General features: G+C 38.7%; 1 protein-coding gene across 1 annotated transcript; it reads left to right on the top strand.

Moving 5' to 3' along the window:
* The first annotated feature begins 380 nt into the window (after positions 1–380).
* Positions 381–22,225, top strand: PAICS (phosphoribosylaminoimidazole carboxylase and phosphoribosylaminoimidazolesuccinocarboxamide synthase). Its single transcript, XM_016207497.2, has 9 exons — positions 381–561; positions 4,546–4,743; positions 10,235–10,413; positions 11,073–11,252; positions 11,354–11,467; positions 12,150–12,233; positions 13,352–13,532; positions 16,130–16,288; positions 19,626–22,225. The coding sequence occupies exons 1-9, from the start codon at positions 546–548 to the stop codon at positions 19,790–19,792; spliced, it is 1,278 nt and encodes a 425-aa protein (XP_016062983.2). The 5' UTR covers positions 381–545; the 3' UTR covers positions 19,793–22,225.
* The last annotated feature ends 4,473 nt before the right edge of the window (positions 22,226–26,698 follow it).

The raw sequence follows: 26,698 nt of genomic DNA, 5'->3' as shown, positions 1-26,698 counted from the left end.
TTGGCACGTGGAAATCTCCGCTATTTTCCAACAGCGAAGACTGCCGTGATGAGACTAGAGGGGTTAGCGTCGTTTCTCTCCCAGGGGATGTGCACGTTGAATGCCCCTCCCACGTGCCCGCCTCCGCCCGCCACTACTTGCTACACGCCAACCTCGAAGCCTCAGGAGGCAGAGGAGCGAGCCCCTTCCGCGAGCTCCGGCGGGATGGGGAGGAACCGCGGCGCTCGCCACCTTCCGCCTCTCCTGGAGCGGCGCCCGCGGGGCGGGGCGGGGCGAGGGCCGGAGGCGGGGTGTGCGTCGCTGCGCCTGCGCGGCGGGAATCGGCCCGGAGGGGGCTCGCTCTGCGAGTCGAAGTCAGTCGGTGGGCGGAGACCCCGGCATTCCGCGGTGGTTCTCTACCCGAGCGCGAGTGGGGTACGTCGCCCTCCCGGGGCAGTGTGTGGCCGCGCCTCCCTCCTTCGCCTCGTGAGCCTCTCTGACCGCTCCTCTGCCAGAGTCCCGCGTCTCTTCCTAGCGTGGCCGCTGCTCCCAGCCCACCCTGGATAATGGCGACAGCTGAGGGTGAGTAACAGGCGTCCCCGGGGGTCCGCTGGGGACTCCCTGCCCTCCCCGGCCGGCCGGCCGGGCCCCTGGCCTGGAGCTCCTGGGCTTGGCGCGGACACGTGCGCTGCCGTTGGCCCCGACCTCAGCCTTGGGTCCCCGTGTATCCGCCCCCTAGGCCGGTGGGCTGGCGGGCGCGCGGCCCAGGCGCCCTGAACCCTGCGTCGTAAACAAAGCGCGCTCAGGCCTCCCCGAACTTTCTGAAACACGCAGAACCGCATCTGCGATGGGGCAAAGAAAGCAGGGGGAAAGGACTGTTAGAACGAGAAATGGCCAGGGGTTGAAGCGGTTCCTGGAAATTAATTTTGTAATCAGTAGGTACTGGACACAAACACAGAAACATCTAGTGTTGACCCTTCAACTAGATCACTTTTCTTGTTAGGTTAATAATAATCTTCTATTCCAGAAAGTTAATCATTGAACCTCCTGAAAATTTTGCTATTTTCTGTCCAGATTTTGATGCCATGATGGCTTTGGAGAGCTCCGAAACCACCAGGCAAAAAGTTTCCTTGCTTCACCTTGCATTTATCATATTTATATAATCATTTTGTTCACAAGTGATTAGATCCTCAGGAAAGATTGTGCCATTTATGCTGGTAAAACGTTAGGGTGTTTTCCCCAACGCATCCAATTTCTAAATTTATGTTGGACCAAAATCCTTCTATTGGTGGGTCCAGTACATTGTCTTCCACATAAAAAAATTGAATTTAGGTTAAATATTTTAAACTAAACAAAAAGTTCAAATAACAATAACTGCATGAAATCAAGGTGATAGATAAGAATTTTTCTTACCATACCTCTAAACTGGTAGAATCTCAAAAATCTTGACTCTCACTTCCTTCCATCTTGCATGTTCTTGGCAAGTTAATCTTGCCAAAATGTCACTTTTATGGTTTTTAAAAGGCACTTCCTTGCTCAAAAATGTTCAATGGCAATCCAAGAGCTATTAAAATCCAATCTGAAGAAACCTTTTCATTCACATCGTGCATGCTGCTTACTTCCTACCCCTCACGCTTAACTTTGATTTTTTTCTATTGTGATCCTAAGCCTACGTTCCGGTAAGGTTAATTCACCAATTAATTTACTGTTCTCTCTCTGTGTTTATGCTGCATCTTCCAGAACAATGTTGTCAAACAGAAATATAATGTGGAACCTTATGTCACTTTGTTTTCTAGTTGCCATGTTTTAAAAAGTAAAAAGAGGTGAAATGAATTTTAATATATTTTATTTAACCTACTATATCCAAAATAGTATCATTTCAACATAAAATCAATATAAAAATTTTGATACTTTGTGTCCTTTCTTTATCTTGAAATCCACTGTGTATTTTACACTTGACTTATCTCAATTTTGAGTAGCCACATTTCAAGTATTTCATAGCCACATGTGGCTAGTGGCTTCCTTATTGGACAGCATACTCATAGGTGTTTTTACCTCTTTGTGCAAGTTCTATACTTTTCAAGACTTATGTTTCAGTTCCGTGAAGTAGTCTCAGTCCTCATCAATCTTTTCTGAATTCATCCACTAATTTTTAGTAGGCATTTCAGTATTTGTAGCACGTCTCCTATGATTGTTTCTTAAGTTATTTCTACCCATTGATTGGACTAGGTAATAAATACTGTTTCACCTAATGACTAGGTAATAAATACTGATTCAACTAAATTGGGAAGGAGGGGCAGTAGGTACAAACTTTTTTTTATTATAAATATATCTTTATTGATTTCAGAGAGAGGAAAGGAGAGGGAGAGAGAGAGATAGAAACATCAAGGATGAGAGAGTCACTGATCAGCTGCCTCCTGCACACCCTGACTGGGGATCGAGTCCGCAACCCGAGCATGTGCCCTGAACCAGCAATCAAACCCCAGTCTTCTAGATCTTAGGTCAACCCTCAACCGCTGAGCCACGCCCGGCCAGGCTGGGCGGTACAGAATTTGAGCCACGCCCGGCCAGGCTGGGCAGTACAGAATTTGTTTTGTCTTCTATCTAACCTAGGCAGCATCTTGACTTTTTCCCGTCTCTTTTATCTCCTATAGTGAATCAATTGTTCTTAAACTTTGTACCTTTTAAATATCTTGAGGCTTTTTCCCAAGGCTTTTTCCTTAGACCAGGACATTTCATGCCTGTATTGTTGTGACAGGATCCTACCTATTCTCTTTCTAGTTTTCTTACACCCTTCCTCCCCCTTCTTCATTTCATTCTCCACACAGCAGCCATATGACCTAACATTGAAGTCTGTCATTTTACTAAGTGCTTAAAAGCCACATGGTTGTTCTTAGGATAAAGTTTAAACTCTGTCAACATGGCTTATGAGGCCTAAAGGATGAGTAGTGAAATGGAAGGGAAGGAAACAGTGTTCTAAGTGTAGGAAAGGGCACGTCCAAAGCCTGGAAGGGGGATATAGAAATTTGGTTACAGAGGCTAGGGTTAGGAAATGAATAGAGACATCTGAATTGGGACCACTAAGCTGGGACTATTTTGAAGGGCCTTTTAAACCTTGTTGGTGGGTCAAGGCATTATAATAGGAAATGAGATTCATCCTCTAATTTAGGTACCTTGCAGTGGCAACTGTTAAATTGTAACTGATTTGTTTAATGGCTACCTCCACTAGCTGGAGATGACCCCCTTCCCCACTCTTATGGAAGTCTTATCTCCTAACATTTCTAAGCTGCTGCCACCCTCCCCCGCCCAACAGCAATGTACACATATACAGTGCTCCAAATATACTAAAGTTCTGCCATGTATTCTTTCACTCCATGGTCTTTTTTCATTACCACTACCTACCCCTTTCCCTCTTCTGGTTAAATTTTGATCATTCCTCAGATCTCAACCTAATCCTCACTTTGTTCAGACTTTATGTCTAGATTAGGTTAGGTGGCCCTGCTATGATCCCAGTCTGTATATTTCTTTCATTATACTTACTGTGATCCCATAGTCTGTATATTTCTTACATTATACTTACTGTGATGTCTTATTTAATTTCAGCTTCTCTCAGACTCAGGTCACTTGATAGCAGGAACTTCATCTCCTTTACTGGTATATCCCTACTACCTGACACATGGACACTAAAAAGTGCTGATACTGAGAATGAGTCAGTGCTCTGGGAGAATGAGGAGTGATTTCTCCCCTTGGAAATGTTAAGTCCTTAAACGTCTGTTATCTCTGATCATCATCAAGATCATTCTTCCTGATGATTAGGGTCTACTTTTTAGGTCTTACAACCTGCATCAAAATTGGATTCTGTAGTTCTTACTGCCTCATAGTTTCCTGCAACTGTTAAGAGAAAGGGTTGGTTAAGGGTGGGGGTTGGGAAGAGGACAGAGAAGTAGAGAAAGGGGCTTCCAGATGGGCCAGCGGGGTGGGGGTGGGGTGGAGGTGCCTCCTCTGACACATTACCTTGAGTCAGCCCACCTGGCTGTATTTTTCTGTTTCGCCTGCCACAGAAAGCAGAAGTCGGGAAAAAGAAAGCATCCCACTTCACCCCCACACACTAGTTTAGTTATTGTACTGTAAGTATGTATGTGAAAATACTAGTATATTTACATTAGTTTTAATGGATCTTAATTCTCCTTCATTTTCTGCTATGAGTCTGGTTGATAGTGGAAAAACCACAGAATTTGATATCAGAGATTAGAATTTTGTCCGGCTCTGCCATTTCCTAACTGCGTGACCTCTAACTTTTTGATAGTCTTTCCTAATCTCTGTAATTATTTACTCCTAATCTCTGTAACTATTTACATAATAGTTCTTCACAAAGTTGTGTTAAATGTGATGATGCATGTGAAAATACTTTGTAGAGTATAGTCTTCTATGAAGATGAGTTTATTTTTTATTAAAATTATTACTTAACTATGCTGTGTGTTCACTGATTTGTCATTCTAAGTATTTAGTATTCAGTATTTAGGAAAATCCTTCCTGAAATATGATGTTTCCATTCTGTTTCCACAGTACTGAACGTTGGTAAAAAACTCTATGAGGGTAAAACAAAAGAAGTCTATGAATTGTTAGATAGTCCAGGAAAAGTCCTCCTGCAGTCCAAGGACCAGATTACAGCAGGAAATGCAGCCAGGAAGAATCACCTGGAAGGAAAAGCTGCAATCTCAAATAAAATTACTAGTTGTATTTTTCAGTTGTTACAGGAAGCAGGTAAGTGGCTTTCCCAGTAGCCTCCCCCTTCATGTTCTCTCTCACATACATATATTGGTCCTTTTCAGGGGGAAATGACACATTGTTTATATTAACAACATGTTGATTACGAGTTATATTTTTTTTAGTTATTATAGGAAGCAGGTAAGGGGCTTGCCCCACAACCTCTTCCCTTCCACACTGACCTACACACACAACACACTCTGATCTCTTTCATGGGTAGATAACATTATTTGAATTAACATCATTTTGTTTGGAGATGCCTCACAAGTAAGCTTATTTAAATCAAACCAGGAACTCGAATTTCACTATAACACTTTATTGGTTTGGAATTAGTACGTAGTAATATTTAATTAGTTAAAAGGAATCTTAACAAGTTTTTGTCTGGCACATATATCTTCCCTGCAACTTCTAGAACATCTTCCTAAGAGAGACTTACCTATAAAGGAAGCAAATTCTGATGTTACGCAGCTCTAATTGATGAATTGAAATTTAGTCCGTATAATTCTACACAATTATTTGTTCCGCCTCCTTGGAGATAATACAAAATTTAAAATTTTTCCACTTGAAAGCTCTGAAAAGCGTTTGAAGACTAACCACACCTCATCCTGCCATTCCCCAAGTGAGGGATTAGGACTAGATCAGATATCTTCAGGATTACCTCCTTCAAAACTGGAGACTATTTCCAATAGAGAAATCTATTAGAAAGATAAAAACAAGATCAGAACATTCTGTAGAGTGCATTTGGAGTGAAGGAAGGGGAATTAAAATAATGGATTTTTCTGCAGGGTTTCAGCCAATAGTTTATTGGTCTGTAGTGTATGAAATCTCAGCTAGTAAAAGATTTGAGCTTTCCCTCCAGTTGCCTCATTGTCTTGGATCCTTCAACCTTTGAAGCCCCTGCTTCCTTATCTATAAAATAAAAGCTTTGTTCTTTATTTCAGTTCTAATTTTATAATTTAATAACTTTGCCTACTTTTATTTGCACTTTTCCCAGTTGCCGTTTCTTTATTTAGAGCTTCCAGTAAGCAAAAATCTTTCTTAAATCCAAAAGGGAATTAAATACTTTTGTTTCCAGTTAACATAGACATACCTGCCTTCCACAAAATGAAGTAATTCAGGTTACATGCATTCTGTCAGGACAGAATGCGTTCTTGATAGCTTTGCCTCTTCAAAGTACCATTTGACGTTTTTTGTTGTTGTTAATCCTCAGCCAAGGACACTTTTTCCATTGATTTTTAGAGAGAGTGGAAGGGAGGAAAGGAAGGGGAGAGAGGGAGACACAGAGAAACATCGATGTGGGAGAGACACATGGGTTGATTGCCTCCCACACGTGCTCTAACCAGGGCTGGGAATTGAACCCGCAACCCTTTGGTGCTCGGGCCAAGGCTTCAACCACTGAACCACACCAGCCAAGGCCCAATTCACATTTTTAAGTGAAAAAAATGTTTAATTGCCAACCTAAATTGTCATCACATCATAAATCCCTCTATGCATTCAAAGTATATTGCTGTAAATTTAAAGGACCTCCCACAGTTCCTAAGTAGTACAATCCATTTTTATTTTAAGGCTACCTTGATTGGTGGTCTCCCAATGACTGAGATTTCTAGAAAGCATCAAACCAATTTTAGATTTCTTTTGCAGTTCAGATAATTCACCCATTTTTAACCTCCAAAGTTATTTCCTTCTCCGGTACACATTAAAATTTTAAAAAGTTACTTAAAACTAAATTGTTAATAAGTTTCTGTGTACCTATGGTAATTGTACATAGCTGTGAGATCATATATATACTTTAAAGTAATGGAAGATAGTACAGCCCAAGGTTTTTGCTTATTCAGTAAGGCACTATTCAGTATACTTTCTGGGGCTTAAGGACAAGTGAATTAGGGTGATCCAAATTGTTTAGGGTGTCTCTTAGTTTTGACTGAAAATCCCACATCTGAGGTAACTAGGAAAGTTGATCACCCTAAGTGAAGTATTCTAACAATTCTCTTTAAACTATTGTATTTAACATAGCTAAAATTTACTTGACCCACAGGAAATGTCAAAAGGTATTTTCTAGGCTTTATGTCTTGTAAAACTAAGAAAAAAATCCAGGTTTTTAAAAAAATTCTTAAATTAGTTTTAGAGGACAGATTAGGAGTTCTGTTAAGCCTTATGTAATTTTTACTTGCTAATAGTTGAATAAATGCTGTGTCTAGTTTACCACCAGTGGTCTATTTAAAATTGCTTTCTTTACAACCAGGGTTATGTTCCAAATTAAGGTATTTCTAGAAATTAGGATGGGAAGAGCACCAGAATGAGAATCAGTAAATCAGGATTCTAGTTTTCTTATTGTCACTCATGAACAAACTATAAAATACTGAACACATAATAGGAATAGGTAGTACTGGTTTTCCATGGAAATAATAGTACGTGTTGTACCTGAGTTATAAGATTTGTGGATTTGGTCTCAATATTTAAAAATCAAAATTTAACCTTTAACTTTCAGGTCCCTTACAGAAACTCACTGTAATTACATTTAGGTGTGAGAGTAGTGATATGAATAACAATCCTGCAGTTGCCAAATGGGGCACAGATGGGGAACTTCACGGCCTTAATACATGGATGGCCCCAGGAATATGTGGGCTATTTGCTGTCATACACGGCGATTATAATTCAGAGTAAGAAGTAACATTTTCGTTTTCTTAGTAATCTTGATGGCTTTGAATTTTGTAGATAACAGACAAATGGGGAGAGTTGTTTTTCTCATTGTATGTAGTCATGAAATCTGCTTTAATGATTAACATGTGTGTTAGAAGGAATCGTATCATTTAAACTGAATCAGTCTTTTTTAGAAGCAGTTTTTTTCTTTACGAGATGATTACCATAAGTTGATTCTGTGCTTTTGGCCCCCTAGATGTGTGCTAGTGGGGGAGAGTTCCTCTGGGTAAAAGTAACTTGTTTATATCTAAACAATAGATTTGGATACTAGTCTGTCAAGCTTGTTAGACAAATGAGCAAATATGACTAATAAACAGGTCTAGAAAAGAAGAGCTCTTAAAGCTAGGCAGCCAGGCAAGTAGTTAATCGCCTTAAGATTAATGTCAATCTCCTGCCCATGAGCCCATTCTTTAAAGGTTAAAATGACCTTTTTACTTACATTCTTTCTCAGAGTTCTGTTTATGAGCATACCACAATTTATTTACTCTGTTTCCATTGAATTTTACTGGTCAAACCCAAAGGGAATGCAGAGAAAGCAGTATAGGTTTTAGAACAGCAGGCATCATTACTCACTGGCAGCATAACCTAGCTTGTCAATTTACTTAATTTCTTTAAGCCTCTGCAGCTTTCACTATAAAATGTAAATAATAATACCTACCTCAGAAATTTTATGTTTGGTTAAATGAAATAACGTGTAAAACACTCAGAACAATGCAGGGATTTCACAAATGTAGGTTCCCTTCATATATGGATACATACATACGATCAAAGATCTCCAGTCCTTTCCTGATAAGAATAAATTGATCTTAGAGGCTTAGATTGGAAATGGAGGTACTAACATTGCAGCTTTGAGATGAACAACATCATGTTAAGCCCATGCAGGTTTCCAGGAGATGGTTTAATTCACGTTAACACTTTAATGTTACTTTGTATTGTGATATAACGCTTTTGGGACAGGCAGTATGTATAGTGGTTAGACAGGCAGCCCACAGAGTTCAATGTGGATTGGAAACCTTGCTATACCTACTGCTAGCTGACATAACTACTGTGCCTCAGTCTCCTTATCTGCTTTGTTGGATGATCGTACTATCTGCCTTATCAGGTGTTATAAGGGTTAAACAAAAAGGAAATGAATTGACAATGCCTGACATAACTTAGGTCTTGATATTTTAAATTAATTTGTAAAATATACATGCATAAAATTTATTGTTTTAACTATGTTTAAATGTATAGTTCTTGGCAGTAAGTACATTCACAGTGCTGTACAGTCACCACCACTATCCATTTCCATAACTTTAATTGTTCCAGACAGAAACCCTGACCCATTAAATAGTAATTCTCCATTGCCCCTTCTCCCTAGCTCCTGGTATCCTCTGTTCTACATTTTGTCTATGAATGCCAATTTTAGGTACCTTATGTAAGTGGGATGAATTATATAATGTTCTTTATTTCACTTAGCATAATGTTTTCAAGTTTAATGCATGTTGTAGCATGTATTAGAATTTCATTCCTTTTTATGACTGAACCCATTGAATGTATATACTACATTTTGTCTACCCATTCTTCTGTTGATGGACACTTGGACTGTTTCTCCCTTTCGGCTACTATGAATTATGCTGTTGTGAACTTGGGTGTACAAATACCTGTTTGAGTCCTTGCTTTCAATTCTTTTCAGTACAGCTTCTCCTAGAAGTGTTATTATATCACAGTATAAAGTAATACTGTAGAATGGGAATTAAAACACCTGCATGAGTTTAACATAATGTTCTTCTTCAGGCTATAATAGTACCTGGAATACCTAGAAGTGGAATACAGGATCATATGGTTTATGATAAACTGTAACTGTTTTTAGAGGTTATTTTCCAAGGCCGCCACATAAAATAGCTTCCATTCTAAACATCACAAGTCAGCTCTTTATCTTAGTTTTCCGATAATTTTTTTAAAGATGTTTTTATTGATTTCAGAGAGAGGAAGGGAGAGAGATACAGAAACATCAGTGATGAAAGAGAGTCATTGATCAGCTGCCTTCTGCACGCCCCTCCACTGGGAATTGAGCCTGAAACCCTGGCATATACCCTGACTGGGAATCAACCGTGACCTCCTGATTCATGGGTTGACACTCAACCACTGAGCCATGCGGGCCGGGCTCCCGTACAATTTGATTAAGAGAGTAGGGAGAGGAAGGACAAATACTTTATTTGCTCTTGGCCAAATTGGTCATGTTCCCACTGCTCCTTGTTGGTTGTTCAAGGATTATTTGCTTCTAATATTAAGAGAGAAAAAGCTATCGAAAATTTAAGGTTATATCTGATTGTGATAAGTAGGTTGATATTTTATAAGGCCTGTATAATAATGGACCATAGAATATGAGAATCCTGTAACTGAATCTGATTTAGAGATAATTTAGTGCCACTTAGATAAGTTTCGTGCCTTGTGCAGAGTCAGGTACTCTTTGGCAGAGGAGGTACTCAGTAAGTATATTTTGAATGAATAAATTAATGAATGGTAAAGACATTGGGACTCAGGTCTTCTAATCCAGTGTATATTTTGCCATATGATATTAAGTGAAATAGATCTGAGTATTTTAATAAGCAGTAGAAAGCCCTATTTTTCTATTTCCACTTTTTAAAATACATTTATTTTTGATAGTGCCATTTAAGGGTAATGTATTTAGCTAGATAAGGGTTTTGTTTGTTTTTTGCAAAGGTTAGAGTTTTATTATGCCTCAGATCTTCTTTAAATATAATTGTAATGTGTTTTTTTATGGCATTTTATTGTTAATATATAGGTATCAAAACTGCTTTCACCAGAAAATGTGGGGAGACAGCTTTCATTGCACCTAAGTGTGAAATGATTCCAATTGAATGGGTTTGTAGAAGAATAGCAACTGGTTCTTTTCTCAAAAGAAATCCTGGTGTCAAGGAAGGATACAAGTTTTACCCTCCTAAAGTGGAGATGTTTTTTAAGGTATTTATGCATTTGTCTTACTATAACATAGCTACAAACTTAAAGCCAAGTCAAAAATATAAACATTAAAACTTTTTATATTGCAGTTGTCATTCCAGAAACATCGATAATGTATACTTCCATTAGCAATCACAATTCAGTTTTTAAAAAGGAAATACCTATGAAAATCTGTTTATCTTACTCTACCAAAGTGACTAACAAAATGAATTAAAATTAGCAGTTACTAGGAAGAAAAGTAACAATTCAAAAAAATTTTTAATTTACTGTTGAAGAGTGAAGTAAAGGCTAATATGAGGGATCTTTTTATATTCTAATACAGAAAAACTATTATCAATGTCTCTTATAAGCAGTTGTTTATTGAAACTGCTTTTTGCTTTCCAAACTTGGGTTAAATTAGTTTATAGAGAGAAGGAAAATTCTTTCAATACTTTATAACTAGAATAAGTTATTCACTCAAATATTTTAAATTTTAAAATAGCTATTGAAAGTAGACCAATTAAAAATATTTGCTGTGAATTAAAGGGTATTTTAAATAAAAATTAAATCTTTAGAGGAAATAAATATTTCTGAGGAATTCATGCTCAAGGGAAAAAGGACTTCAGATTATTAGAAAAGTTAAAAAATCTTAAATTAATTGTAGTCCTGTTCTGAATTTTCAGGATGATGCCAATAATGATCCACAATGGTCTGAGGAACAGCTCATTGCTGCAAAATTTTGCTTTGCTGGACTTGTTATAGGCCAGACTGAAGTGGATATCATGAGTCATGCTACGCAGGCTATTTTTGAAATCTTGGAGAAATCCTGGTTGCCCCAGGACTGTACACTGGTTGATATGAAGGTACAAATAAAATGGAGATTTGAAAATAAAAAAATTACAACTGAGAAATGTCTTTAGTAGTATAGTTTTAAAAAATTTGTTCTTTGGTGATCTGTTTCTAGATTGAATTTGGTGTTGATGTCACCACCAAAGAAATTGTTCTTGCTGATGTTATTGATAATGATTCCTGGAGACTCTGGCCATCAGGAGATCGAAGCCAACAGAAAGACAAACAGGTAGGCTATACTTCAGGGCTGTTGTTTTTTTATCCTTTGCAAGATCAGACTCGAGTAGAGAAGAAAGGGAAAATGGGAGGAAAGAAAAGGCAATTATTACTTATTATGATATAAACCTGGTGTTGATTGCTATTTATTTTTAAGGATAAGTATCTCTCATATTTCCTGTATCCTGAAAAAAAATAGGAATAATACTTTACATTTACAGTGCAGATTTCTCATTATTTTAATAGACTCACATAGCAAGTATTATCCTTGACTGACTAATTGAAAACTAAGATTCTGAAAGGATAGATATCTTCACAATTATAGTGATAAGTGGCAGTTTTCTATCCCAAGTCTTCTGGATCTTACTAGGTTCTATTTCTGTTCGTTCCTATGAAAAAAATAGGGCAAGATTCTCCCTATACTTAATATATATGAGAATTATCATGGCAGTTAATTGTAGTTTCTAGTGTAGAAAGCACTTATCCACAAATGAATATATAAGTGTACTTCACTAAACTTTCTTTAGTCTAATTCAGGAAATTTATTTGTAGAATCAGATACATTTTCAGATATATCCTTTGCTAGGCGAACTCTTCATAATCTGTACCCAAAACTCAGAAACCAAATAATTTCAGATAGCAAGGATGTTACTGATTAGAATACTTGCAGCCTCAACTTACTTTCTTATTTCTAGTCATATCGTGACCTCAAGGAAGTAACTCCTGAAGGGCTCCAGATGGTAAAGAAAAATTTTGAGTGGGTTGCTGAAAGAGTAGAGGTAAGCCTTTTGTAGTAAATCCACACTATATTTTGTGTTTTTCTCCAAGAACTTCTTGCTTCAAAAAGGAAGACAGCCCTGGCCTGTGTGGCTCAGTTGATTGGAGCTTCATCCTGTGCACCAAAGGGTCTTGGGTTCCATTCCCGGCCTGGGGCATGTACTGGAGGAAACCAATTGATGTTTCTCACATCAATGTTTCTCTCTCTCTCTCTCTCTCTCTCAAATCAATTAAATAAAAATATTTATTTATTTTTTTTTTAAAAAAAAAGGGAAAACAAAAAGAGTGCAGTGCTTTTCTTTTTTCCAGTGATTTTAAAGAAAGGAGCACCTTTAAGAAATGTACCAGCTGAACTATTATCCTTGGCATACTGGATCCCTGCTGTTAAGTTTGCCATTATACTCTTTCCAAATCCTATTGAGGAAACCTGCTATCTTTGTTTCCTCCCAGCCCTTGCAACAGAAGGTTTGCATTTACTACCTACCTCTCCAGTGCTGCTCAGAGTTCTGTTAGGATGGGTTCCATTAGCCAAGTTCAGACTTGGACCTCCATGTGACATTAAAATATCACTTTAAGATTTATGGTATGAAAAAAAAAAGATTTATGGTATGATTACTATAATTCCATGGGAATTGAATAGGGTTTGTGGTTATCCAAGGTTCATAACTATCTTTTAGAACATCATCTCCATGGGAATACGCATTTGAGTTCCACGTGACTAACAAAGATTTATAACACAACCTCAGTATTTCGGCTGATTATGCCGTAAAACCTCCATTAAACAAAATGTACTAAAAATCTTAGGATAAAATATATTTATAGCTTCCTGGATGTTAATTAGAAGTGGACTATCCCTTGCTTATTATAATAATAAACAGTTTGATTAAAAATCATGCTCTCTTGGTTTTAATTATGAAGAACTCTTCTTTGTATGTAGGTTATTTTGAAAAATAAATTCTCTTATCATTTTGTTCTGTTTATCTTAAATTTAATCTATTAAGAAAGAAAATATTCTCTCCAGATACAATTTTAGTATAAAGTGTAGTTCTATAAACTCATTCCAATATTGATCCATTTTTGACCTTATCTTCTTTTGAATACCTATGTATTTCTTTTCTAGTTGCTTCTGAAACCAGAAGGTCAGTGCAGGGTTGTAGTATTGATGGGCTCAACTTCTGATCTTGGTCACTGTGAAAAAATCAAGAAGGCTTGTGGAAATTTTGGCATTCCATGTGAACTTCGGGTAACCTCTGCCCATAAAGGACCAGATGAAACTCTGAGGATTAAAGCTGAGTATGAAGGTAAACCTCAAATAACTAGAGCATTTGAGGATGTTCTCCTGATTCTGCCAGAGAATTTTATGTTTAAACTAAAAATGCTGAAAAAGAGCTTTACCACAGTTCCAAGGGGGGAAAAAATCTGATATTCTAGGCTTTCCTGATGTTCAGCCTCCAAAGAGTTTAAGGTGTTCTAGGAACTTATAAAAGAATGAATTAGAATGATTTGACAATTCAAGTACAGAAGGAAGATAAAGACTAGAATTAGTCTTTACCTAATAAGCCCCTCAAGCATTTATTTCTTATATGCTCCAACAGAAAACAGGGCCCCTGTCAGTTACAGAAGGTCTGAGGTTGAAGCAGCAGACCCTCAAGTATCTTTAATGACCAGCTTTTCCTGGGAGGCAGTCAAACATGAAATTAAGCAATACTTTCAGAATTTAGTGTATAAAAGAAATGTCTTGATGAGATAGCAAGGATCTGTAATAATGGAGCCCTGGAGAGAGAACCAAATGTTTTTCAACTGGAAAAAATATTTATTGAGTAATCTTTCCCACAGTTGTTGCTACAGAAGTGAAGTTTTCTTTAGGGGGGAGGGGAAGGTCTCAGAATCCTTTGATGAGGTAATAAAAGCCAGAACTCTAGGAACAGACTGAGACTCATTAAGAGAAAGAATAACAATCAGCCTCTGGGTGCTTTGAGTCTTTGCCTAATTTGCTTCTGGACCCAGGGCTTGAGAAAACAGACCTTGGTGCACATCTTGGTCCTGTCCAAACACACCCAGCCCCAGCAGAGGAAACCACAAGCTGTGGAGTGTGGAAAACTTCAAACAGGGTACTCAAGGCCAGTCACAAATGGTATCTGACATTGGCCTGCACCAGAGACCATCCAAAAGACTGGGAGTCCTAGCAGAGCTACCTAATACATAGAAACAAATCCAAAGAGGCAGCCAAAATGGGGAGACAAAAAACAAGCCCCAAATGAAACAACAAAATAATTCTCCAGAAGAAGAGCTAAATGAAATAGAGGTAAGTTATCTATCAGGTATTAAGTTCAGAATACTGATCATAAGGATGCTCAACAGCATGAGAAAAGAAATGTAAACTCTGGAGGAAATTAAGAATGACATATTAGAAACAAAAGCACTGGAAGGAATAAACAGCAGATTAGTGGAAGCTGAGGATTGGATCAGCGAATTAGAAGACAGGGTAGGAAAAAATCAATCAGAGAACCCAAAAGAAAAAACAGGAGGACAGTTTAAGGGAGCTGTGGGACAACATGAAACGTAACAATATTCGCATCATAGTGCCAGAAGATGTAGAAAGTTAAGCAAGGGTTAGAAAACCCGTTTGAAGAAGTAATGGTCGAAAACTTCCCTAACCTGGTCAAGGAAAAAGTCACAAGTTCAGGAGGCACAGAGAGTCCCACCCCTGGACACATCATAATTAAAATGCCTAAAATTCAAGATGAATCTTAAAGGCAGCAAGAGAAAAGCAGTCTGTTACCTAGAAAGGAACTCCCATAAGGCTGTCAGCTGATTTCTCATCAGAAACTCTACAAGCCAGAAGGGAATGGCATGAAGTATTCAAGGTAATGAAAAGCAGAGATCTGAAACCAAGACGACTATGTCCACAAGGCTATCATTCAAAATAGATGGAGAATGCTCCAATTAAAGGACACAGGGTAGCTGAATGGATAGGAAAACAAGGCCCAAATGTATGTCGTCTACAAGAGATCCACCTCAGAACAAAAGACTCACACAGACTGAAAAAAAACCCACAAACTTTTGGAGGACTTTAAGGGAGTGATCAATAGCAATACAGTCACAGAGTCACAGTAGGGGACTTTAACACCCTACTGACTTTACTGGCTAGAACTTCCAGACAAAAAACCAACGAAGAAACATTGATTCTAAATGACACACTAGATCAGATGGATTTGATATAGACCATTTACCCCAAAGTTGCAGAATAAGCATTCTCTTGAAGTGCACATGGGACATTCTCAAAGATAGACCAGATGTTAGGACACAAAACAAGTCTATACAAGTTCAAGAAAATTGAAGTCATATCACACATCTTTTTGGACATTTACACCATGGAATACTATGCAGCTTTTAAAAAGAAGGATCCCTTACCGTTTGAGACAGCATGGTGAGACCTGGAGGGTATTATCCTAAGTGAAATAAGCCAATCAGAGAAAGACAAGTGTCACATGATCTTACTCATATGTGGAATCTAATGAACAAAATAAACCAATGAACAAAATAGATCCAGAAACAGAGAAGTGTGGAACAGACATGAATCTCAGAGGGAAGGCAGAGGTGGGTGGGGAGAGATTAACCTAAAAACATGTGCATAACCCATGGACAATAGTGTGGTGAAGTCCTGGGGGGAAAGGGTGCAGGGTGAAGGGAAAAAAGGAACATCTGTAATACTTTTAACAATAGAGATAAATTTTTTTAAAAAACAGTATTTTCTCCAGAAAAATGCAAGGAGTGATTATAAATTTATCAGAGAATGACATGTTTTATTGATATGGTAGAAAATATATTGAAGGGTTTTAAATATTTGGGTACTATTTGAATATTTAGCATAATTGTAAACTTGTGATTTCCCTAGGGGATGGCATTCCTACAGTATTTGTGGCAGTGGCAGGCAGAAGCAATGGTTTAGGACCAGTGATGTCTGGTAACACTGCATATCCAGTTATCAGCTGTCCTCCCCTCACTGCAGACTGGGGAGCTCAGGATGTGTGGTCTTCTCTTCGACTACCCAGTGGTAAGATATATTGAATTTTTAAAAATTCTTTATTAAAAAGTTTAAATATGCACAGTAATAGAGAGAATAACGTAATAAAATCTCATGTACCCATTACCCAGCTTCAGCATTTAACATCTTGTTGCATCTGCCCTCTTCCGGATTATTTTAAAGCATATCTTAGACATTATAGCATTTTATACGTAAACATTTAAATATGCCTCTCTAAGTGGTAATGACTCTAGTTTTTAAATCATAGTCATGATACCATATATGACACCTAAGAAAAATTAATCGTAATTTCTTAAAATCATCTAATTTCCAGTTTGTGTTCAAGTTTTTCCAACCTTCTCATTTGTTTATGAATTTTTTTTCGGGAATCTTGTAGGATCTTTTGTCTGCTCATTCTTAAATTTCACAAAGAGATGTCTTGGTCTGTTTTCATGATCCAAGCTTTTAGTGAGGGCTTTTAATCTAGAAATGTGATTCTTTAGTCCTGGGAAATTTTTTTGAATTACTTAATAATTTCATTTCCATTTTCTCTCATTTTTTAATTTATTATTCAAATTTGGACTTTCTTGATAACTGTTCTGTTTTCTTTCTGTTGTTGCTGTACTTTCTGGAGCATTTTCTCAGCTTTACATTCTAACCTTTCTATTGAGTTTTTCATTTTGGGTAAGGTATTTTGAATTTCCCAGAGCTCTTCTTTGTTCTCTGGTCTCCCCTTGTCCCCCAAACATCCTTTTTTTGTTTAACCTTTGCAGTAACACCTTTTATGTGAGATTATTATTTTTTCTTTCACATTGGCTCCTTTTCTTGGCTGTATTTAAGAGTGGGGTGCTGTAACAAGCCAGTTGGAGGCCCTGTGCAAGTGAGTGGGGCTTTCCAAAAGTCGGCTCCCCTGTGGGGTGATTTGGTAGGGCTGTTCTTTGAATAACCTCTCACATCAATGTCTATCTTTTCTCGTGTTGACCAGAGTACCTTTCTAGTCTCAGTCTCCTACCTGGAGGAGGAAGCCTGGTTGCCAGCATTCAGGAAGCTGGGGGTTCTTAATATGTGTCTGTAAATTTAATCCCATTTTCACTAAGGCATTCCTTGTCTGAACTGTGCCTGGTGTCCTCCACTCCACAGAAGTCTGGAAAAGTGTTTTGCCTTCTTAAAAATTTAAAACTGCCCTGACCCAGAAGGGGTAATTGCTTAGGTATACAGATGGGGAAGGGGATTTGAGGGCCAAACTGCTTCTTGACTTTCATTTTTCTTAGCCCCATTTTCACCCCCACTCCTCCCTTCAAATGTGTCCTTTGCCACTAATTCCTCACCCTTTAAGTGGGTTCTGTAAGGTCAGTCAGGCTGCTTCTCATCTTTCCCTGCTTCCACTTTAGGATTAATCTTCTTGGTTTGCTAAGTAGTGGCCCCTCCCTTTGCCTTTCAGCTATGTTTATGTTTCTTTAATCCCTTCACTGCTTTTTACACAATTTCAGAGACAGCTTGTGATTAAGCCATCTTTAACTAGGTCTTTAATTAGACATCTGATTATATCAACTTCTCAAATTAAAAATCTATAGCTCTAAAGCTGTAACCAAATCTATACTAGAGGAGTAGCGTAGGTATTTTCCATGGAGCTTAGAAAAAGCTATCCATGGGAATGTGATGAGCAAAAATTAGGCAAATTTTACTTAGTATTGTCCAAGGAGAAACAGGGAATCGAAGATTTGTATGTTCTGATCACTAGAATTGGGGGGATAACCTTTTGAGGAACAGTATTACAGTGGCCTGGGTAAGATTCTGCAAACTCCATTTCTCTTTTTCTTATGGCATGCTCACTAGATAACCTAATTTTTGTGAATTAAGCTTTCTTGATATCAGAAAGGGAGTCCTGGGTGTAGGTGCAGGTATTTCAGTTACTAGAGTGAAACACTCTACCTAGTATACTACTGCTAACAGTTGACATTCATTGAGTCCTTACTGTGTGCCAGCATTGCTCCAAGCACTTTCTCTGTATCAACTCATTTAATCCTCACATAAAATAGCTGCTAGTTATTGTGGACAAAAAAGGGGCCAAATACTAAACCTGACAAGTTCTGGGGAGGCCTGCTTGACAGGCCTTACAAACTCAGAGACCTAAAGTAACCACATAGGATAGTCTGAAATGAAAATTTCCTAATTAAAATCGAGTCATGGCAGGTAGCCATGTCTTAGGCTGGTGTCTTTCTTGACAAAGGTCAATCTTTACCTTAACTCATCCTGTCTATTGTCTTTTTGCATCTACGATAATATACCTTTGGAATGTCAGAGTAATCCCCTTTTCCAGACCCCTCAGGGTACAATTTTCCACCAGAACATGAGACCACAGAACCCTTCATTGTTAACGTGTTCTCCCACGTAGCATCTCTTTGTGCTGTAAATGTTAACTATCCTATACCCACCAATGTGAAAGAAGCGTGTGTCTACCCGTTTTACTTTTTAACCAGTCTTAGAGATTTCCCTGCTTTGCTTTCTCTCCCTCCTCCCTAATCTACCACCAGTGGGTTTCATGGAACCCCCTTACGTCTTCCCCTTTGATTCTGACGTATAAAGTAAGTGGTAAGAGCATTTTCCAAATCCATTGAGATTTTGCTTCCCAGCAGTTGTCATCAGTTTGGCTCAAATAAACTCATAAAAATTCTCTACAGGTTTGGGATGTTTCTTATGGTGACATTAGCATTGCCATCTTTAGTGTCACCTTTGGGATGACACTAAAAGTAACAAGTGATTGATGTCACATATATTATTACTACAAATTAATAAATTAACCTTGTGATTTGTATGTAATCTGTTCCTATTGGGGATAGTATAGAGTCAAAGAGCCTGATGAATTCCAAGAATATTGGGAAAGGGGAGTGTTTGGATCGATACGCTAGCTATTCCTTGACTTCAGTGGCAAACATAATTACCACTTTAAGAAACTCTACTTGTGCAAAAGAAGTTACTTTTTTTTACTCTGAGGTCTTTCAGATCTTATTGCTATTGAGTTTATTTATAACCTGATATTTATTAAGATTATTCTTTATTTTTGACTCTTTTTACTGCTAAAAATGTTAGAATAGAGTGTAAAAACAAAAGGGGTAGCTAAAATACTAGCAAAACAATTAACCTACCTCAAGTTTGTCTAAGAACAGCTGCTTCTACCCACTCGTCCCTTGTTTTATTTCTATTATCTTTCACTAGGGATTTAAAGGGATTGTGTATGTGAAAAGAACTTTGAAAAAGGTAAATTTCTTTGCCAGTGGATTCAGAAAGAAGAGTGATAGATGGAAAGTAGTATTTTCAGTAACAATTGAAAGCTCAGTGTTCTCTCTTTTCCTTTCTGATCCAATAGGTCTTGGCTGTTCAACCATACTTTCTCCAGAAGGATCAGCTCAGTTTGCTGCTCAGATATTTGGATTAAATAACCATTTGGTGTGGGCCAAACTGCGAGCAAGTATATTGAATACGTGGATTTTCTTGAAGCAAGCTGACAAGAAAATCCGGGAGGGCAATTTGTAAGAAAGAGCGTCATTGCATTTTTTTTAGGAGAAAAACTATAAATTTCTAGCTTAGCTGCAGGAAGAAAAAAAAAATCAGGCAAGGTGAAAAGATTTTAACTCAATCAGAGAAAACAAATAAAATTTATTAGTGAATAAATGCTTCTCTAGATTTGTTAATTAGTAGAATATATGTACATATTTAAGGACATTTTAAAATTATCCTCTTACCCACTATATGGTCATTGTTGGGTAGGTAACAATCAAATACATTTCTTAACTGCTAATAATGTCCTATTATTGAGCTCTGAAATTACTACTTGACTTATATCTCAACCTGTAAGTTCTAAAAAGAATGGTTTTATCTTAGAAAGGGTGATAAAGAGCAATATAGTTCTTTTCCTCAATTTGATCTTTACAAAATTCTGAGGCATGATTTTTTACTTACAGTCAGTATCTCAGAAAATGGTGTGTATCTCGCACTATTTTGTTTTCATTTTGATTTTTTTAAAGAAAAGTTGAGATCGGTGGAGGGGGAGGCGGGTAGGGAAGACAAAATAAGATGAAGGGGCATTGTGGAAGCCATGAAAAGGGGAGTTTTCTGAGAACTTCTGACCGGGGTCAGGGCAATTTGCCATGGAAAAAAAGTTGAGCCACCTTTGCCTTCCAAATGAAATTTAGTGGCTCTTACTTGGCTATGATGGGTGTCTCTGTGGACCATAAAATTCTTTTCATTCCAATAATACATTTGTCAGCCACACTAATAATCCCCAGTGTACCATCATTTTCAGAAATTGGAATCTCTCGGGTGATAACCATAACTAGTTTATTTCTTATAATAGTATAAATCTGAGCTCAGCAAGTAGTTACTAAGAGGTATTATATTTCATCATTAATCTATAAATCATATAGATTGGAAGTCACTGTTACATTATGCAGCCCTGAGGATTTTACAGATCACTAAACTTGCATCCAAGTGTCCATGAAACCCCTTAAACTGTATGATATGCTAACATTTAAAAAATGTTAAGAATCTACTACATATGAAATCTTGGTATGACTCTTACCAAGGGCCTACACTGTCTACACTTTTTCACCTCTCTCAAACATTAACAAGCTGGCATTTCTTATCATTACTTTCACCTAATTTCTGGTGGGGTGTGCTTGACCTACCAACTCCTTTCTTGGGCTGGATACCAAGATATTCCAACCTCTCTTGATCATTTCTCTTTATTACTCTTCCCCCTTAAATATTGATGTTTCTACTATTGAGTTTCTCCATTGTTTATAATTAATGGTTGGATCTTCTTAACTCCTTCAGATAAAACTAGCATTACTGACTCCCAGCTGTATCTGCAAATTTGTATTTTCAGTTGTCCATTTCTCTCTGTCTGAATGCTCCAAACTTATTAATTCATCTTCCACCAAGCCTGTAACTAGCTGCACTCACTGTCCCAAATCAGAAGCTGGATTTCATCCTCAGTGTTTTTCTTGACCTTTCATATGTAACTTATCACCATATATTGAATTTACCCTATTTACCCATTCTCTGTACAAAAGCCTCAAGTATGAGTCAAATTCTACACATGGTGTGATCTAGAAGTTCTTTATTCTCAACCCAACCTTTTGAAGTTGATTGCCCAAGGACTTACAACATACCTTAAAAAAATCTCTTTTGCAATATTGACTCCTTTGAAAATGTGAATACTGTTTACCCTCTCTCTAGAAAAGGGTACACACACAAGTTACCAACAGATCCCATTCGTTTTTCAGTTCCCTTGAAGCCTATACATGGTCTGTAGATTAAGAAGGGTACTTGCTTTCCTTACAACTTTTGTACTTTCACTTTTTTGTACCTTTAGTTCTTAGAATGTCCTCATTTTTGTCATTAAAATATATTTGTTAGCTTCGTTTTCACTGTCTCCACAAAATATTCCTTAATGACCTCTAGCTACAGTGGCTACAAGTAAGTCTTTCTCTGTTGAATTGTAAGCTCCAAGAGAGAAAGTATAATTTTACACTTACTTCCTTCAGACTGCCTTATTATCTGATACGCTATGCCTGGCTGAGATGGGGGAATTATAAAAATTATGTACTGTTAATTTTCCATGTTTGTAAGAACAATTAAAAAGATTTGAGTTTAACATCTTTAAACTTTGGTTTCATGGTGTCTCAATAGTCATGGCTGCTATTTCAACTCTTCTATCCCTATGAAGCAAAAACTACACATTTCTGTGCAGTACAAGAAAAATTTCAAACATTTATTTAGACTAGTGGATAGGACTGACCATTACAATGATCATTATCAATTTCTGTTAATTTCTTGAGAAAAAAAATTGTGCCCAATAATGCAGTACTTAAACTTTGTATCATAAAGCCACGTTTAGAATTGCTCTTGCTTTAATGCCTTCTTAAATTTAAATACTGTAGCTAAATAAAGACAAAGATAAGCTCTTGTGTGAAGCTTCACTCATCATTCATGAATACACATCTTGCCTGATTTTATTCTAGGCCCTAGAAAACCAGCACTGAACAGACAAGGCTCCCACCTTCAAAACTTACATTGTATCAGAGATAAACCATAAAAGATAAATTGGATAGATTCATGGAAGTATAAGTGCATATGAAGAACAACTAGGTGAAAGGATAGTGATGGGCATACGGATGGTTTTTGAGAGCAGAGCTATGATATGAAAGAGTAAGCAAGCCATGTAAAGAAATAGGAAAAGAGCTTTCCAGGCTAGGAATAGGCAGTAAAACAGCTTCGCCTTTTTTTTTTTTTTTTTTTAATCCTCACCCAAGGATACTTTTTCCATTGCTTTTCAGAGAGTGGAGGTGGGAGAGGGAGAGGGAGGAGAGGAAGGGAGAGGGGAGAGAGATGGACGCATGGATTGGTTGCCACCCCTCACGTGCCCTGACCTGGGCTGGGGATTAAGCCTGCAACTCAGGTACACACCCTTGGCTAGAATCAAACTCCAGACCCTTCAGTCTGCAGGCAGACACACTAATCACTGAGCCAAACTGGCTAGGGCAAACTTATGACCTTCTGATGTATGGAACAATGCTCCAACCAACTGAGCCACCAGGGCAAAAAGCTTTGTCCTTTTGAGGGCCTGCAAACCCAATATTGCTGGAGCTCTGTGAGCAAGGGTAAGAGTGGAAGGAGAGAATGTGGATGGATGTAAGCAAAGGCAAGATCACTTAGAGCCTACAGGACACACTGAAGTGTGAAAGGAAAAACCATTGGAAAGTTGGAACAAGGGCACAATATTATGTATTTAACGTGTTTTTATCTTTTAAATATGCCTTTGTTGATTTCAGAGAGAGGAAGTTGGTGGGGGAGAGAAATATCAATGATAGAATCACTGATCTGCCTGCTTCCTGCACTCCCCCTACTGGGGATTGAGCCTGCAACCTGGGCATGTGCCCTGACCAGCAATCAACCCGACCTGGGTCATAGGTCAATGCTCAACCACTGAGCCACACTGGCTGGGCCCTATTTAACATGTTTTAAAGTTCTCTCTGGCTATTGTGTGGACAAGAGGAGAAGCAAGGATATTGGTTGAGAGGTTGGAACAATGGGACCCTCAATGAGTTAAATTTTTTGTGCCTCAATGTTCTCATGCATAAAATGGGACTACTACTACTACCTCATGTGGTTATGAGAATTAAAATGAGTCAATATATGTAAAAGTATACGCTGACACATGAATGCGTTGTCATACTCATTTTGCAGACTGTAGGGGATGGAATGAGTGGAATTGATTCACCATGAAAATTTCCTTGAATTTGACAGGCTGATTTAATTTCTAAAATTAGGGGATGCCCTGGGCAGTGTGGCTCAGTTGGGTGTCATCCCATGCACCAAAAGGTTGCCTATCAGGGCACATGCCTGGGTTGTGGGTTCAACCCTGGGTACGGGGGCATGCAGGAGGCAGCCCATCTCACATTAATGTTTTCTCTCTCCTCCACTTCCCCCTCTCTAAATATCAATTTAAAAAATCTTTTAAAAAAAACCAACACCAAAAACCCCAGTTCTTTAAAAATAGGGGGAAAGGGCAGTCAGCATAGCGTGCTTTTAAATATAATGTGCCATGGAACAATCAATCTTTCCCCACTATATTCAGCCCAGCAGGGCTTGGAAAGCCAAGGAAAATGTGTTACTTTTAGTGGTGTTTTTTGCATTGAACTGCCCACAACCTCAAATACTTGCAGTGGAGTTGTTAATCTCGTATTGTGGGACAGTACAAATAGCGGAATGGGGGAAAAAAGATTCCCTTGGGAACATCACTCTGAGCCTCAGGTCTCATTTGTAAAGTGGACTAAATAACACTTCTGCCTGCCTCTGGATAAAATGACAAGATACAGTATGTGGAAACTCAGTAGAAATTGCTAAATCCTTTTAATGCAAAAATAAGTTTTTGAGTTCCTACTATGCAGGAATGCAACAATGAACAAGATCCAACTTCTGTCCTCAACAAGTCTTGGGAGTCCTCCAGAGCAGACAGTTTCAAAACACTCTTGTCATCATGTGAAGTAAAGGACAGAGTATTCTGAATGCACACAGGAGAGGATCTAAAAAACACATGTATATTGTGAGTGAAAAAGCGGGACTTAACTCCTTGCACACTATTCTCAGTCCCTCTTACCTTTCCTTAATTTCCTTCATAGAATTTATTACCACCAAATATAGTATATATTTGTTCATTGCCTCTCCTAACTAGAAAATAAATCATGAGTGCACCAGGTGGTCCTTTTGTTAACTGTATCCCTAGCAACTAGTATAATGCCTGACATGAGCATATATGAGGAACTCAAATATTTGTTGAATGAATAAATGTGCAAATTCCCAGAAGTATGACATGGAACTACACATGTATTAAAGGACTGTAACATGCAAGGGGAGTAGGGAGTGAGTAACGAAAGACCTGTGTGGGTTGGGGAAGTGGCAAGCATAGGCCAGGTCACAAAGGACTTTACATTGCTAGGATTTGTAGTTTGGATTTTATCCTGAGGGAATGAGAGTGGCATTAGAAAGATCACTCTGGTTTGGAAGACTCCTATTTAAGAAATGGCAGATTAAATCTATATATTTATATCCTGTTTTCTAGAAAACCCCTTTAAAATGACAGAAGAAGTGAACACAGGAATCCATGGTAGAGGGATTCTGAGGAATTTATAGAAGCTACAAAGTATATGGGATCAGACTGATAACAGAAACCACAATTGTATATCCTTATATAAGCTTTTCTCAGAAAAATTCACACAATATTTTGGGTATACCAAATATCATCTAGAACTCACTCAACCCCCCTGAAATCTAGGCATAATTGGCTTGAAGCCTGTGACAACTCCACAGCCAGTGAAAAGTCCACAGCTCTTCCCGTAATTTTTACTAATTCACAGAGATGATATCTTCCCGAGCTAGAGTTCACTCTACCTTTCGTGCCAGTTTTGCATTGTACTATACTGACCAGACATGAAATGTTCCAGGCACCATAGGAAGAAACCATGAGCCAGACATCGTTTCTGCCCTCAAACCCCCAGATTAGGGGAGAAATAAGAAGCAGAAACTCATTCAGTTAAAAAGTTGAGTACCACAAACAACAAAAAGTTGAGGACTAGCCAGTGTGCTAGACAAATCCTAGCAATCCTTCTGCAAGAAAGGTAAATATGGTCCCTGGTCTTACAGAAATAATAGTCCATCTAGCGACAGGCCTTAAACAATGATCGATGCCCAGAAACAGAGCTCTATGAATGTCAAGTAAGTTTAAACCTGGGACCAGGATGCAGAAATATGGGAGGATGAACAGTAGTTAGCTGGGAAAGAGCAGAGGGGAAGCGGCAGGAGTTGGTAGGATCTTGACAAGATAGGAGTCTAAAGAGTAGGAGTTCAGTCAAGTGTCCTGTCATTTCATCAAGAGTAATCAAGAGGGCCCGGCCTGGCGTGGCTCAGCGGTTGGGCATCGACCTAGGATCCAGGCGATCAGGGTTTGATTCCCGGTCAGGGCACATGCCCGGGTTGCAGGCTGCAGCCGATCAATGACTCATCATTGATGTTTCTATCTCACTCCCTCTCCTTTCCTCTCTCTGAAATCAATAAAGATATATTTAAAAAAAAAAAAAAAGTAATCGATAGGTACTGGCTCTGTTCTGACACTCAAACCCTTCTTGATACCTTACAAAACCCCTAAACCTCGTCTATATGTTGCGTGAGTGCTGATGATGGCAGGTTGCGTGAATTACCTTTTCTCCCCCAAAGAGTTCTATATTATCCCTATTTTACAGTCGGGAAACCTGGGACTTTGATACAGCATCTAGTGAGTCAGGAACTAACCCGGAACTAACCCGGACATTCTCACCGGAAAACACTAGCTTTCCAGCCTTACTGCCGACTGCTCCTGAACTAGAGCCCAAAGGGTAGCCGAAGGGATTCACCGAACGCTTTCCGCTTGGAGATTCTTTTTTTCTTCTTTGCCTTTGCTCATATTCGCTTCTCGGCAGGAACTTTACCCAGGACCAGCCCCAGGTTTTCCTGTTATCTTTCAAGGCCCCTTTTAAATCTCAATTCCGCTCTGAAAATCTCAAGCAGCAAGAAACCGTCCCTCTCCCTCTTCAAACGACTCCCTACGGTTTCTAGTTGGTATTTTACCGCCCCGTAGACCTTTTATCTTCCACAGGTCGTCGCCCAGCTCGCGTGTGGTACCAGAACACTGCTCTGCCTGCAGCGGCCGCCCCTCAAACACACGACGCTTTGAGCCGAGATTGATTGGTAAAGCCCTTCCCGGGGTCCGACGCCTCGTTCCTCCAGACCCGCGCCAGGAAAGGCGTATCGACTCTGTCCACGAATTTCTAGCAACCACACTGGAAGAAACGGTCTCCGACGCCGACTCCGGGATGTGGGCGCTTCCGACTCCGAACGCTTAGC

The sequence above is a fragment of the Miniopterus natalensis genome, chromosome 1, assembly GCF_054644295.1.
Source record: "Miniopterus natalensis isolate mMinNat1 chromosome 1, mMinNat1.hap1, whole genome shotgun sequence".
NCBI classification, from domain to species: domain Eukaryota; kingdom Metazoa; phylum Chordata; class Mammalia; order Chiroptera; family Miniopteridae; genus Miniopterus; species Miniopterus natalensis.
The sequence above is the reverse complement of the archived record's forward strand: the minus strand, read 5'-3'. Positions and strand labels throughout refer to the sequence as shown.